The following is a 14,096-nucleotide window of genomic DNA, read 5'->3' as shown; positions in this document are numbered from 1 at the left end:
TCGTTTCTTCTTCATCATCTCCCCTGTAATTAATGTTCTTATCCTCCTATACAGAACTCCTCCAGGCCTTCCCTTATGACATCTATAAATCTCACTGCCTTCTTCCCATCTGTTCTCGCCACAGTTTCCCTTCATTCCATGAGCCACATCACTCCAGTTTCACTCCCGTCCTCAGCATTCCATCTTCTTGCTTCCTCTGTCTATTGTGTCTCCAATTAACTTTAAAATAAGCAAAGTCTTCAAAACTAACATCGTGGTACTCTTGGCATTAATTTTATGAAAGTACAATATAGTCAGAATGCGGTACATGAGAGATACGAGTCATTGGAAATATTATTCCCAAATGGCAGGTCAGCTGTACTGGTCTTTTAAAATTCATACAAATAATGATAACAGTTCGTAATGTGCTGTTTTCCTATTTTGGTGCATCCTTGCTTCTTGCTTGCGTTTGGCCATTTAGACAGAAATGGAAAAAATTTAGCAACTAAAGTCGTGATATAACCTGGTTTACACACTATATAACTTCGGTGCAATTACATATAATTGAGGATTTTGAAGATGACCTAGTGAAATAAAGTAAAACTCGTTCTGGATAAACTATATCATATATGTTTGGTAATTAATGTTAGAAGTCTAATGAATTTGCCCTCTAGTACAAACAGAATTGTAATAGTTTAGTGCATTCCAGAGGGAAAAAAGGAAAATAATGTTAATTTAATGAAAACCATTCATGTGTGAAAAAGATAAAGATATGAATGGAATTTGGATACATTTCCATACTTGTGGAAATGACTCCTAAACCTAAAATGAGTCAGTGAGTAAGTTGTGACTTCCCAGCAAGGAGAACTGAGGGGGTAGAGAGAAGATACAGAATGAATTACACAGTAGAGAACATTCTAGAAAAACAAATGCTAGAATGACTCCAAAATGTCCTGGGATTTTTTTTTTTTCATTCTGATAAATTTCTATTTATATTTCTTGGAGAGATATGGTACATTTGACCACTTCATTTCTACATGTGATACAAAATAATAAGAGCAACCAGCCTGCTAAGAACTCAAAGCCAGATGGTGTATATGTGTGTCATGCTGAGTTGATGGTTTGGAAATGCCAGCTCTGCAGAATGGCTGGAGCTGAATAATGCTTCAAGGTAATCCTACTTAAGATTCACTTGTGCATCTCTGTGTGGCTTTTACATTCCTAATTTAATGAATTTTAAGTTGCAATGGACAACACGATACATAGAGGCAATAGAGTAAAATGTCTCTAGTGTGATTTGTTAGCTGTCAGCTCAAATCAAATTTTAATAAAGCAGCAGAAATTTAAAATGATTTAGCTGCTTCTTCAATGAGCAGGTAATCAAAGGTCAATCCATGCTTCTCTGAAGAGAATGGTGGACTGGTTCCATAATTTTTAGGGATTATCTTTTGAAGGTTAGCCAGTGTGAGTTAAAAATAACAACAACCAAACAATTAACAAAACCCAACAATTCCCTGTCCACTGATATTTAGAAATTAGGAGAAAATTATTTTGTTTTACCTCCTTTCTTTGACTTCCACATACTTGCTTTGAGGAAGTCTTCTATAGCATTTCAGGCACGGTGGCCGTAGTGTAGTCACAAAACAGGAGAGCCAATAGAGCGATCTACAGACAGGTACAGCATAGCTACCAGGTTAAGAGTGAGCAGTCTACAGTGTTAAATGATGCCAGTGGATATGAAGAAGAATCAACAAGAAAAGCGTAAGATCTCCTAATACTATTGTTTTTTTCTTTTTTAGGGCCGCATCTATGGCACATGGCAGTTCCCAGGCTAAGGATGGTCGAATCAGAGCTGCAGCTGCTGGTCTATGCCACAGCCACATTAACACCGGATCTGAGTCCAATCTTTAACCTACTGAGCAAGGCCAGGGATCAAACCCACATCCTCATGGACACTGTATTGGGTTCTTAACCCACTAAGCCACAGTGGGAGCTCTCTGTCTTAATACTGTTAATCTTCTAAATTTGACAAAATGTTGTTTAGACTATTGCATTTATATTTGCAGAACTTATTTTTTCTCTTCCAGAATACGAGATTTTGTTTCTCCTCTTTCATTTGCATTTTAAATCTTCATAAAAGCATCTGTTTCCCAAGAACCAGTGAATCATTTTTTTTTTTTAACAAACACTTATTGCATAATTTAAACTCCATTAAATCAGATTTTGCTTCCTCTATTTTGAAGCTCAGCTATGGTGCTGCACATTTAAGGTCATTAGGCTTTCTTAATGAATTGGTACCTTTATCATTATGAAATGCTCATCTTTATTTTTTGTAGTATTCCTTATTTTGAAACCTACTTTTTGATATTAATATAGCTATTCTAGCTTTGTTATGATAGTGTTTGTATCCATTTACTTTTAACAAATCTGTATTTTTATGGTCGAAGTGCTGTTTGTTTGTTTGTTTTTAAATGCAGTCTGTCAATCTTTTACTTGGAGAGTTTAAACCATTTGTATTTAACAGTAATTATAGATATTGTTGGAATAAAATCTTATATCTTACTGTTTTCTCATCTATTCTTTGTTCCTTTTTCCAAGTTTCTGACTTCGTTTGGATTACCTTGATATTGTTCGTATTCCATTTTATTTCCAATATTGATTTACTAGCTGTATAGATAGACTTTTAAAACTGGCTCCTGGGATTTCCCATTGTGGCTCAGCAGAAACAAACCCGAACGGTAACCATGAGGATGCGTGTTCAATCCCTGGCTTTGCTCAGTGGTTTAAGGATCTGGCATTGCTGTGAGCTGTGGTGCAGGTTGTAGATGTGGCTCAGATCCTGCATTGTTGTAGCTGTGATGTAGGTTGGTGGCTACAGCTCAAATTTGACCCCTAGTCCGGGAACTTTCACGTGCCATGGGTACAGCCCTAAAAAGACAAATAAAATAAGTCCCCAAAGATGTCTCATTCTAATCCTGGGAACCTATGAATGAATGAGCTGTAATTCCTCTGATTGTACTATGACCTTAAGAATGAGGCCCTATCCACATGGGCCTGATCTTATCATAGGAGCACTGTAAGGCAGAAAGCTTTTTCAGGTTGATGGCAGGAGAGGAAAGCAGAAGAGAAAGGTGGAGAGATCTGAAGCAAGATGAGTGTTTAATATTCTGTTGTTGGATTTGAACATGGATGGGGCCATCATACAAGGATTGGAGAGCAGATATAAGGAGCTGAGCATGACTCTGGCTAACAGCTAATGAGAGAACATGAACTTCAATTTTATAGTATAAGAGGACTGGCTTCTACCAATAATCAGAATGAGCTTGGAAGTAGATCATTTCCTTGAGCCTTGAAATAAGAGCCCTGCTTGGCCAACACTATGATTTTGGTGTTGTGGTACCCTGAACATAGAAGCCAGACTAATCCACTTGGACTTCTGATGTAAAGAACTGTGAACTAATAAATTGGTGTTTTAAGCTGCTAAGTTTGTAATAATTTGTTTTGCAACACAGACAGCCGGTGTATCAGCTAAAGATCTCCATTTTATTCTTTCACTGGTTGCTTTAGGGTTTCCAATATGTATCTTTAACTCATCACTGTCTTCCGCCAAATAATATTATGCCACTTTATATATAACTAAGAACTCAACAATAGTATGCTGCTTTCCATTCTTCACTTCTTGTCTTTTGTACCATTATTGTCATAATTTTATTTCTAAATATGTTTAAAACCTCACAACGTATTGTTATATTTTTACTTTAGTCAATTATCTTGTTTTTAAAAGAAATTAGATGATATAGCTTTTATAGTTATTCACATATTTACTGTTTTAGCAATTGTCATTGTTTAATGTAGATTTGCAGTTATATTTGGTATCATTCTCAATTCTTTTTACATTTCTTATAGTGAAAGTCTATTGACAATGAATTCTCTCAGCTTCTATTTGTCTGGAAAAGGCCTTCATCTTTGACAGTTTTTCTCCTCTTAAATACTTTAGAGATACCATTTCACTGTTTTCTGGCTTGTGTTTTACACAAGAAGTCTGAGTTACTTTTTTTTTGGGGGGGGGGGTCTTTTTGCTTTTAAAGGGCCACTCCTGTGGCATATGGAGGTTCCCAGGCTAGGGGTCTAATTGGAGCTGTAGCCGCTGGCCTACACTACAGCCACAGCAACGCGGGATCTGAGCCACACCTGCAACCTACACCACAGCTCACAGCAATGCAGATCCTTAACCCACTGAGCAAGGCCAGGGATCGAACCTGCAACCTCATGGTTCCTAGTCAGATTCGTTAACCACTGCGCCATGATGGGAACTCCTGAGTTACTTTTACGTTTATTTTTATGTACATGGTATCTTTTTTTTCTAGTAGCTTTTAAGTTTTCCTCTTTACCAGAGATTTTTCAGCATTTGATTGCATTATGTCTGATGTAGTTTTCTTTGTATATGCTCCATTGTTTAGCTTCTTGGATCTATGTATTTATAGTTTTCAAAAATTTGGAAAAACTTCAGCCATTATTTTTTCAGATACTCTTTCTATATGATCTCCTGCTCCTTTGGGGCTCCAATACACATATGACTGCTTGACAATTTCTCACAGTTCACTGAGGTTATGTTAATACTTAAAATCTTTTTTTTTCTTTCTTTGATTCATTTTGGATAGTTAAGATATTACTATATATTCCACTTTTAAATCTTTTTTTCTATAGTGTCTATTCTGCTATTATTCCCTTCCAGTTACTTCTAAATTTCAGGTAATGTTGTTTTAATTTTTAAATGTTCATTTTGGTTCTTTTAAAATTTTTCCCCTCATTATTTTCGTTTAACTCTTCAACTTTATTTAAATTAGTTGTTTTATGTTCTTGTCTGCTAATTTCAATATTTATGTCATTTCTTTTTTCTTTTTTTTTTTTTTTTTTTGGTCTTTTGTCTTTTGTTGTTGTTGCTATTTCTTGGGCTGCTCCCGTGGCATATGGAGGTTCCCAGGCTAGGGGTTGAATCGGAGCTGTAGCCACCGGCCTACGCCAGAGCCACAGCAACGCGGGATCCGAGCCGCGTCTGCAACCTACACCACAGCTCACGGCAATGCCGGATCGTTAACCCACTGAGCAAGGGCAGGGACCGAACCCGCAACCTCATGGTTCCTAGTCGGATTTGTTGACCACTGCGCCACGACGGGAACTCCTCATTTCTATAGTAGTTTTTATTGAATGCATTTTCCCCAGATTAAGGGAGCTACTACTTCTTGGCATGTCTAGTAATTTTTGATTGGATGTTGGATATTGTTAAGTGTTTGGATTTTATCTTCCTTTAATGAATATAGAATTTTGTATTTGCAGGCATTTATATTACTCATAGATCAGATTGACTTTTTTGAAGCTGTTTTTAAGAACTGCTGGGTTGAATAGAAATAGCCTTTATTCCAATACTCTTTTAGCACCACTGTGAGGTGTGAAACATCTTGGGTCTCTACTGAATGTTTGTTGTAGTCAGCAAGGCCTCTCTGATTTGTCAGAACTTGAATATTTGTTCATCCTGAATAGGCTCTGAGAATTTGTTTAACATACAGCATGTGGTACATAGACTTCTCAAATGACCCTCAGTGATACTCCTTCTTGTATAATCCCCTCCCACTGGGTTTTGGAAGATCCTATGAATATGGTCACTCCTGTGATTACATTACTTTATATGGCAAAGGAGAATTGTTCAGGGTGGACCTGACCTCATCAGGTGAGCTCTTTTAAAAAAGATTTCTCTGGCTGATTGCAGAGAGAAAATTTCAGTATATGGAAAATTGATGTATATATTTAGTACAAATTTCTAGTTGCTTGTGGTGGGAAAGCAAATCTGGCACTGGTTACTTGATCATGGAATGTAAACGTTTGCTTAATCTGGAGCTCACTAAATCCTGCTATTGTTACCTGATCTTTAACACTAAGGGAAACTGAGTTGGAAGGAAAGGAATTGAAAGAGATTTGTCAACTATATCCCAAAAGTATGCAAAACACTCTTTTTTTTAAATCTATTTTTTAAGTTATTTAGAAATATTTTAAAATAATGAAATATGTAGAGAATACTATAATAAACTTCTATATACCCAATAATCAACATAAAAAATATACTGATACGGTTGAGCCCCTCGTGTCCTTCCCTAATCTCATTCTCCTTGTAGAAGTACCTAAAGTTAGTTGTTAATTCTACATGTTTCTTCATATTTTACTTCATATACTTGCATTTTTAAATTTACCCTTTCATTTTTCTGAAATTTATTTTATTTGTCCTTTTAGGGTTGCACCCACAGCATATGGAAATTCTCGAGCTAGGGGTTGAATTGGAGCTGCAGCTACTGGCCTATGCCACAGCCACAGCAATGCCAGAACCAAGCCATGTCTGCAACCTACACCATGGCTCGAGGCAATGGCAGATCCTTTGACCCACTAAGCAAGGCCAGGGGTCAAACCTGCATCCTCATGGGTACTAGTCAGGTTCCTAACCTGCCGAGCCACAATGGGAATTCCTAAAATTTATTTTAATAGCATCAATGTGCAGCATTTTTTGTTTCCTTTTTTTGTTTAGTGTTTTGTTGTGAGAATGAAAACTGATAGGTGCTTAGAACTTCATTGTACGAATATAGTACAATTTGTTTATCTGGTCAACTCTTAAGAGATATTTAGATTGTGGCACTGTTTTGGAAGCAATGAATGCTGAAAATAACTTTCGTGTAGATGTGACTTCATAGCGAAGTCACTAGATCTAAGAGTATATGCATCTTTACATTACTAGATATTGCCACTTTTTCTTCAAAGTGGTTTCTCAATTTGCATGCCAACCTTAAGGATACTGGTTATTCTCCATCCTTATAACCATCAGTACTGTCAGAATTAAATTGTGAATAGTTATATGGATAAGAAATTTTATCTTATTGTGATTTAAATTTGCATTTCCCTGGTTATTGATCAGGTAGGACACCTTTAACATGTTCACTGCCATGTTGACATAGAGATTATTATTCCCCAGTATGGCCATTCCAATTTCTCAAACTCTGTTAGGACTGACATAAAGATCTAACAGCTAAAGTTATAAGATGTGTGATGGAAAATTTTTCTAAGTAAAAAATTATTCCCTGAGTCATTTAAATTATTTCTGGTCATAGCATGATTTTTGCCAACACTTTAATTGTGCCATGCTTGGATGTGGCAGTCTTATAGCTTTTCCTTCTCTGGTTTTTCTGATTGTGGCAAAAACAAGAAACCTTAAGTCATTGAAGCCAAAAGGTAGGCTGAGTTATGAGGAAGAAGAGAACCTTTCTCTGGCTAATATTGTCTAATAATGGCAGGATTTTTTTAAGTTCCAAAGAACCTGGTGGTGTTATATGTAAATATACTAAGATTTTTGTCTATTTGACTAAGCCTGGTGATGGAATCTCCATTACTGGGTATTTTCAAAGTGACTTAGGTAAGAGTTTAAACAGAATGATTAACGATCTGAATATGTCAGTGCTTTGCTAAGGGATGGAACCAGGTAATTTTGAGGGTCCTTCTTCCCATTGTTCTGTGCGACAGTGAGAACACATCCACAGAGTTTTCACAGATTCATTCCACTGCCAAGATGGAAATTTACCCCCAAAATTGTTTTGGTATGTTTTCTAAGCGGATAATGAGTAAAATTGTATCTTTTACAAATACATCATCAGCAAATTATTTCTTGTAAAAGAAACCAGAAATATTCCCCTGAATCTATTCTTGGTGCTAAATGGATATGACTTTGAGCTCAGGGAATATATTTTCTGCTCTTTCCATAATTTGAATTATTATTTGCCAACTGTATTAAAGTACACTGCCTGCCTCCACTCGTATCTCTGGACACTTTTACCCCCTCTTTAGGAACTTCACAAATGATTGGGCTCTAGCGTTTCAATGTTCTCTCTCTGTGATAGTCCAAGTAAACATAGCTGATGAGAGTAATTCAATTTGTAACTGACTTGTGAGTGTACAAGTGGTTGTTGTACATTTTGGGGGAAGATGGTGTGGATATCTAAGTTTATATGACTTTGGAAAGACTATTTCATAAAGACCGTAAACCTGAGAAAGAGGTCATTTAGTTCAAGTTTGACAGCAGAGCATTGCTTTGTTTCATTTCAGTCTTTTTTTTCTTTTTTCTTTTCTTTTCTTTTTTTTTTTTTGTCTTTTGTCTTCTTAGGGCCACACCCGCGGCATGTGGAGGTTCCCAGGCTCGGGGTCTAATCAGAGCTATTGCTGCCAGCCTATGCCACACCCACAGCAATGCCAGATCCGAGCTGCGTCTGCAACCTACACCACAGCTCATGGCAACGCCAGATCCTTAACCCACTGAGCGAGGCCAGGGATCAAACCCGAAACCTCATGGTTCCTAGTCGGATTCATTTCTGCTGTACCACGACGAGAACTCCTTATTTCAGTCTTGATTATTGCATTCAGTTCATTCTGTATGACTCAAGGATTAGAAGCTTTTTTTTTTTTTTTTTTTTTTTTTGCATTTTAGGGCCACACCTGCAGCATATGGAGATTCCCAGGTAGAGGTCGAATCAGAGCTGTAGCTGCCGGCCACAGCCACAGCCACAACCATGCAGGATCCGAGCCGCATCTGCAACCTGCACCACAGCCCACGGCAATGCCAGATCCTTAACCTTCTGAGCCAGGCCAGGGATCCAGCCTGCGTCCTCATGGATGCTAGTCAGATTCGTTAGTCACTGAGCCACGATGGGAACTCCAAGGACTAAAAGCTTTATACCACTTCCTTCAGCTGAAAAAAAGTATAAATCTAAGAAATTAAATCATAGGAAAGTTTCTTCACATTTGGACTAAATTGTCTGTTTTATTATTGATCTCTTTCTGATCTTTTTCTTTGCACTTCTTAGATGTTTGCACACTAGTCAATATAACTAAGCCACAAATGTGATACTTGAAAATAATGGACATGTCATTTTGAGAACTGATACAGCTTTCTGTTGGGCCTGTTTAGATGTGTGTCTGTGCATGTTTTGCATTTGTTTTCAGGGGTGCAAAAATGGAAGTCATGTTTTTAAGATGAATTTTCTTCCCTTTGATAGCAAGTTGTAAATATCTTACTCTTTTTTTTTTATTTGCGGGGTCAGCTCTTTAAATGTTCTTTTGATCCTCTTTTACCCTGTGTCATGCTGCAAAGGTGTAGCTTGTTTGCTGTCCCACAGCTTGGGTCTCCTTTGATCTTAGTAATTAATACAGCCGTTGTCTCCCTCCAGGTTATCCAGGCTGTCTTTTTTGGCATCTGTGTGCTGACCGATCTCTCCAGTCTTCTGACTAGAGGAAGTGGGAACCAAGAACAAGAGAGGCAGCTCAAGAAGCTCATCTCTCTTCGGGACTGGATGCTGGCTGTATTGGCCTTTCCTGTTGGCGTTGTGAGTATGATGTGGAATGCATTTTATTATTTTATTTTATTTTTGCTTTTTCGGGCCACACACTAGGCATACGGAAGTTCCCAGGCTAGGAATTGAATTGGAGCTACAGCTGCTGGCCTGCACCACAGCCACAGTAACTCAGGATCCGAGCTGCATCTGTGACCTGTGCCGCAGCTCACAACAATGCTGGATCCTTACACTGAGTGGAGCCAGGGATGGAATCTTCATCCTTGTGGATACTGGTCGGGTTCATTACCACTGAGCCACAGCGGAAACTCCTAGAATGCATTTAACCACAAAAGAAACTTGGGTCTTATTTCAGACTTCTAAGAGGGGAAAAAGGGGGCTCATTGTAGGTTTCCGTATTGGGGCTGACATGACAAAGCACCACAGACCGAGTGGTATAAACAACAGAAAATCCTTTTCTCACAGTTCTAGAGGCTGGAAGTCTGAGATCCAGGTGTCTGCAGGGTTGATTTCTCCTGAAGCCTCTCTCCTTGGCTTGTAAGTGGCCTCCTTCCCTGGTGTCTTCACATGCTTTTCCCTCTGTGTATGTCCTGTCCCAATCTCTGCTTCTTATAAGGATGCCAGTCATGTTGGATCTGAGCCCCTCAACGGCCTTATTTAATCTTTTTTTTTTTCTTTCTTTTTTTGTATGTGTATCTTTTTGTCTTTTCTAGGGCCGCTCCTGCAGCATATGAAGGTTCCCAGGCTAGGGACTGAATTGAAGCTATAGCTGCCGGCCTATGCCAGAACCATAGCAACTTGGTATCCGAGCCGCGTCTGCAACCTACACCACAGCTCATGGCAACACCGGATCTTTAACCCACTGTGCAAGGCCAGGGACCGAACCCACAATGTCATGGTTCCTAGTTGGATTCGTTAACCACTGCGCCACGACGGGAACTCCACAATCTCTAATTGCCTTGATAAAGGCCCTGCCTCCAGGAGTTGCCATGGTGATGCAGTGGATTAAGAATCCGACTACGGGAGTTCCTGTCACGGCTCAGCGGTAAAACCTGACTAGTATCCATGAGGATTTGGGTTTGATCCTTGGCGTCAATCTGTGGATTAAGGTTCTCTCCCTAGTCCTGGCAGTGGGTTAAAGAAACCGGTGTTTCTACAGCTGCAGCGTAGGTTGCAGCTCTAAATGGGATTCGATCCTTGGCCTGCGAATTCCAAGAAGCCTTGGGTGAGGCCATAAAAACAAAAACAAAAAAACACTAAAAAACCTGCCTCCAAATATGGTGACGTCCAAGATAGTAGGAGTTAGGACGTCAACATATTGATTTTAGAAGGATGCACTTCAACCCATAACAGTTTCCTAAGCAGCCTAAACTTGACATATATGTTCCGTGGGCAGTGTGACCATTCTAATATTTTAGAACCTGGGAGAGAAAGTCAGTATTAGCTCATACTTACTCACTTACCCAGCAGTGCCATTAGCTAATATCACTTAAGTAAATGCTGCATAATGTTTGGGTCTGTTCTGCCTTCATTGATTTTCACTGTTTTTCAGTTAGATTCCCCCCATAACCTAACTTCCTTCACAGGTCTGTTAATCATCCATTATCTGTATATAAACCATGTTTCTTTAAAGGGCCAGGGCCCCATGAGATTCTATAGATTTTAACCTCTATATAACCAGAAGAAGAATGAGAAAACTCTTCTAAATTATGAGAATAAATAAGAGTGCATTACCTGGTTCAAATTTAGAGCTTTCATTGGCCAGCTGATTTCTGAGAAAAAAAAAAAGAAGCCCGTATACCAAGTATAAGGTCCTTTGTAGGCAGAGTCAGAGAGTTGTTTTTTAAATCTTTCCAATAGCTCTTATTCATATTTGCCAGATTTACACCTGGCAGACCCCTCTATGTGGTTTTTCTAAGACCAGTTAGTGAACACCCAGACTATCACTGAATTGCTTTCTCTGTGTACTGAGTTGTGTTTTCTTGGATGAAATAGCCCATAGCTCTTGACAACAACACAAGGGGAGTAGTATAATCTGGTCACACTTCTTTGCTCCTGCCCTCATCCTTATCCTCTGAAAACCTAAATGGATGCTCAGATTGAAGCTATCCAGCAATCCTCTCAAATTCTATTGCTTAACATAACAGTTAAATGCTTTATGTATTATTTAATATTTCTTTCTTTGGACTTGTCTTATAAAATTCAAACACTTTCTATCAGAATAGTCATCAAAGAGAAAATTTCCATTGACCTAAACTGTGAAGACCTATACTTTCTGCATAAAAGAATTATTTAGAAAATTCAAGTCTGTGTATTGTTTTGTTTCTTTGTAATGGCACACTCCCTTGGAATTTCTCTAATTATGTTACTGCCTCTGGAGGTCTTCCTAGGCTAGAAGGAATACAATAGTAACATCATACAAGAGTAAGTAGGAATATGCTATTAACATGTTTTCTCTTTACTCCGCCTCCCCTTCTGTTATGTGGTGTCAAACTGTGTCCCTAAGGACTTCTGTTGTCTGTCTTGCCACTCTCATCAAAGGCTCACTGCACATGCCCTCTAGACATTTATGACAGTATTACTTTGGTGGGAAACCTTTTGCACCTGCTTGAAACTTGAGATATTTGTCAGTTTTCAGTATCTTTCCTGAATTTAGTCTGTCTATGGTCTGTGGTTTGTAAAAAGAATGGGAGTCTTTTTGTTTCCTGGTTTGTTTGATGACATCTGCTCCATCCCTCCAGGTTTCGCTAGTTTTGTTGTTTTGTCTCTGGTTTTGAAAGAGCAAAGAGAAGTCATGATGCCTTTAATTTCTCCCCCCTTTTTAGGCCAGAAATCATATCATATTTTCATCACATAATGTACACACTTTCCCAGTGGATGAGCTTCACAGAAGTTAGAGAATAAATACTGAATCATAGATATGCAGTTTTACTGATTTCCTTAACTCTTATTTTTTCTTGCCCATGATATTTTATAGTCAATGTTTATGTTTTTCATAATCTTCCCTGTTATTATGAGTCACTTTCCCTTGTATAGTCACTAGCCTTTTATTTTTCCTGAAGTTTTTGGAGCCTCCCTCCTCTCCTTCCTTCTCTCTCTCTCTCTCCTTTCTCTTTCTTTTTCTCTTGCTGTCTCTCTTTCATATTAGAAAGAATTTCCTTACATTTTCCATTGTTTCTTACTCTGTCACTTGACTTTTTGTATCTATTTACATAATTTCTCACTCTAATACGTTGAAATTCATTCTGGGGCCCCAAACTGATAAATGCCTTCTTCCTAAACCCCTTTAATTTTACTGTGAAGCCATATTTACAGAGGATATGGAATTGGCTCTTGGTGATCTTTTTTTTTTTTACCCATACCTGCAGAATATGGAAGTTCTCAGGCCAGGGATTGAATCCCAGCTGCAGCTTTGACCTCTGCTTCAACTGCAGCAACGCCAGATCTTTAACCCACTGTGGCTGACTGAGGAGCAAATCCACATGGCCACAGAGACAATGCTGAAAGCTTAACCTGGTGTGCCCCAGCAGGAACTCCAATAAGGTTTTTTTTTTTTTTCTTTTTAGGTCCTCACCTGTGCCATATGGAAGTTCCTAGGCTAGGGGTTGAATTGGAGTTGCAGCTACTGGCCTACACCACAGCCACAGTAATTCTGGATCCAAGCTGAGTCTGAGACCTACACCATAGTGCATGGCAGCACCAGGTCTGTAACCCCCTGAACAAGGCCAGGGATCGAACCTGTATCCTCATGGATACTAGTTGGGTTCTTAACCTGCTGAGCCACAATGAGAATTCACGATAATCATTTTTATCCAAAATATTTTTTTCATTGTAATGTAAGAGTTTAATGATGTTTTGCCCGTTTTTCTCCAAGGTTATTCCCCAACTTTCCTTTCGAATGAGCCCTAGTCTTTGCCATGACATCTGTGGTTCCTCTCCCCCTTCTGGGTCTCCTGAATCTCTCCCAGCTGCTTAATAGGGTCTAGAATTCCACAGTAGTTTTATCACTTAAGATTTTCCTCCTTGTTAAAATGTGAATCCTTCCTAAAGCAGTGCCACTACGAATCACTTGAGTCATCTTTACTCTTCCTGGGACTCCTGGCCTGGGAGGAAGGTGCCCAGCCCAAAGGGTTCGTTACCTCAGAAGGATGGGACTAGTAGTCGTGCCCAGGACCTATATGAATCTGTAGTGTAAGGATGCTTATCATGTGTGCAAATGATTAGCTGTAACATTTGTAATTAAACACCTTGTACCATATTGGTTGACACAGTTAACATCCTAAAGGGCAGGTCCCCCACATTCTCCCTGTGCCTGGAGAGCCTGGGGCTTGGGAGCTTCCAAAGGAAGGAGGTGCAGAAGCTCCACTTAGAAACGTGTGGTCCCCAGAGACCTCCAGGCTCTGACTGCCAGGCGACTGCCAGCCTCAGAGGAATTCCTCCACTGCCTTCTCCTGGCCTCCTCAACCCTACGCCTTTTGTTTGTCAGCCACAAGCTTGCCAGGGTTAGGCAATGTTATTTTTGCTTCCTCGCACAGGGCAGAAAGGCAACAGGCATAAAAAGAGGGCAGAATGGCAGCTGAATGTATCACCTCTGCTCACGGTGTCCCAAAGAGACCTCTTAGCACCGAGCTTTTCCTGGCACTCCCATTATCTCTCTCTTTCACCTCAGCGGCAGCAGTGGCAGCAAGAAAGACCCATGCGGGTTATCTAGGATTTGTATTTTCTCTCCTAATGCTT

At 39.3% G+C, this 14,096-nt stretch overlaps 1 protein-coding gene across 8 annotated transcripts in view; it reads left to right on the top strand.

Moving 5' to 3' along the window:
• AIG1 (androgen induced 1) overlaps positions 1-14,096 on the top strand; it is a 251,842-nt gene that overhangs the window by 63,247 nt on the left and 174,499 nt on the right. For all 8 annotated transcript variants that reach the window (XM_021072473.1, XM_021072467.1, XM_021072459.1 and 5 more), the window contains exon 2: positions 9,237-9,392. In XM_021072473.1, coding sequence (XP_020928132.1) covers positions 9,237-9,392 — 156 coding nt within the window. The remainder of the gene's footprint in view (positions 1-9,236; positions 9,393-14,096) is intronic.

This window comes from Sus scrofa, chromosome 1, assembly GCF_000003025.6.
Source record: "Sus scrofa isolate TJ Tabasco breed Duroc chromosome 1, Sscrofa11.1, whole genome shotgun sequence".
NCBI lineage: Eukaryota > Metazoa > Chordata > Mammalia > Artiodactyla > Suidae > Sus > Sus scrofa.
Note: the sequence above shows the minus strand (reverse complement) of the source record. Positions and strands in the feature narration are given on the sequence as shown.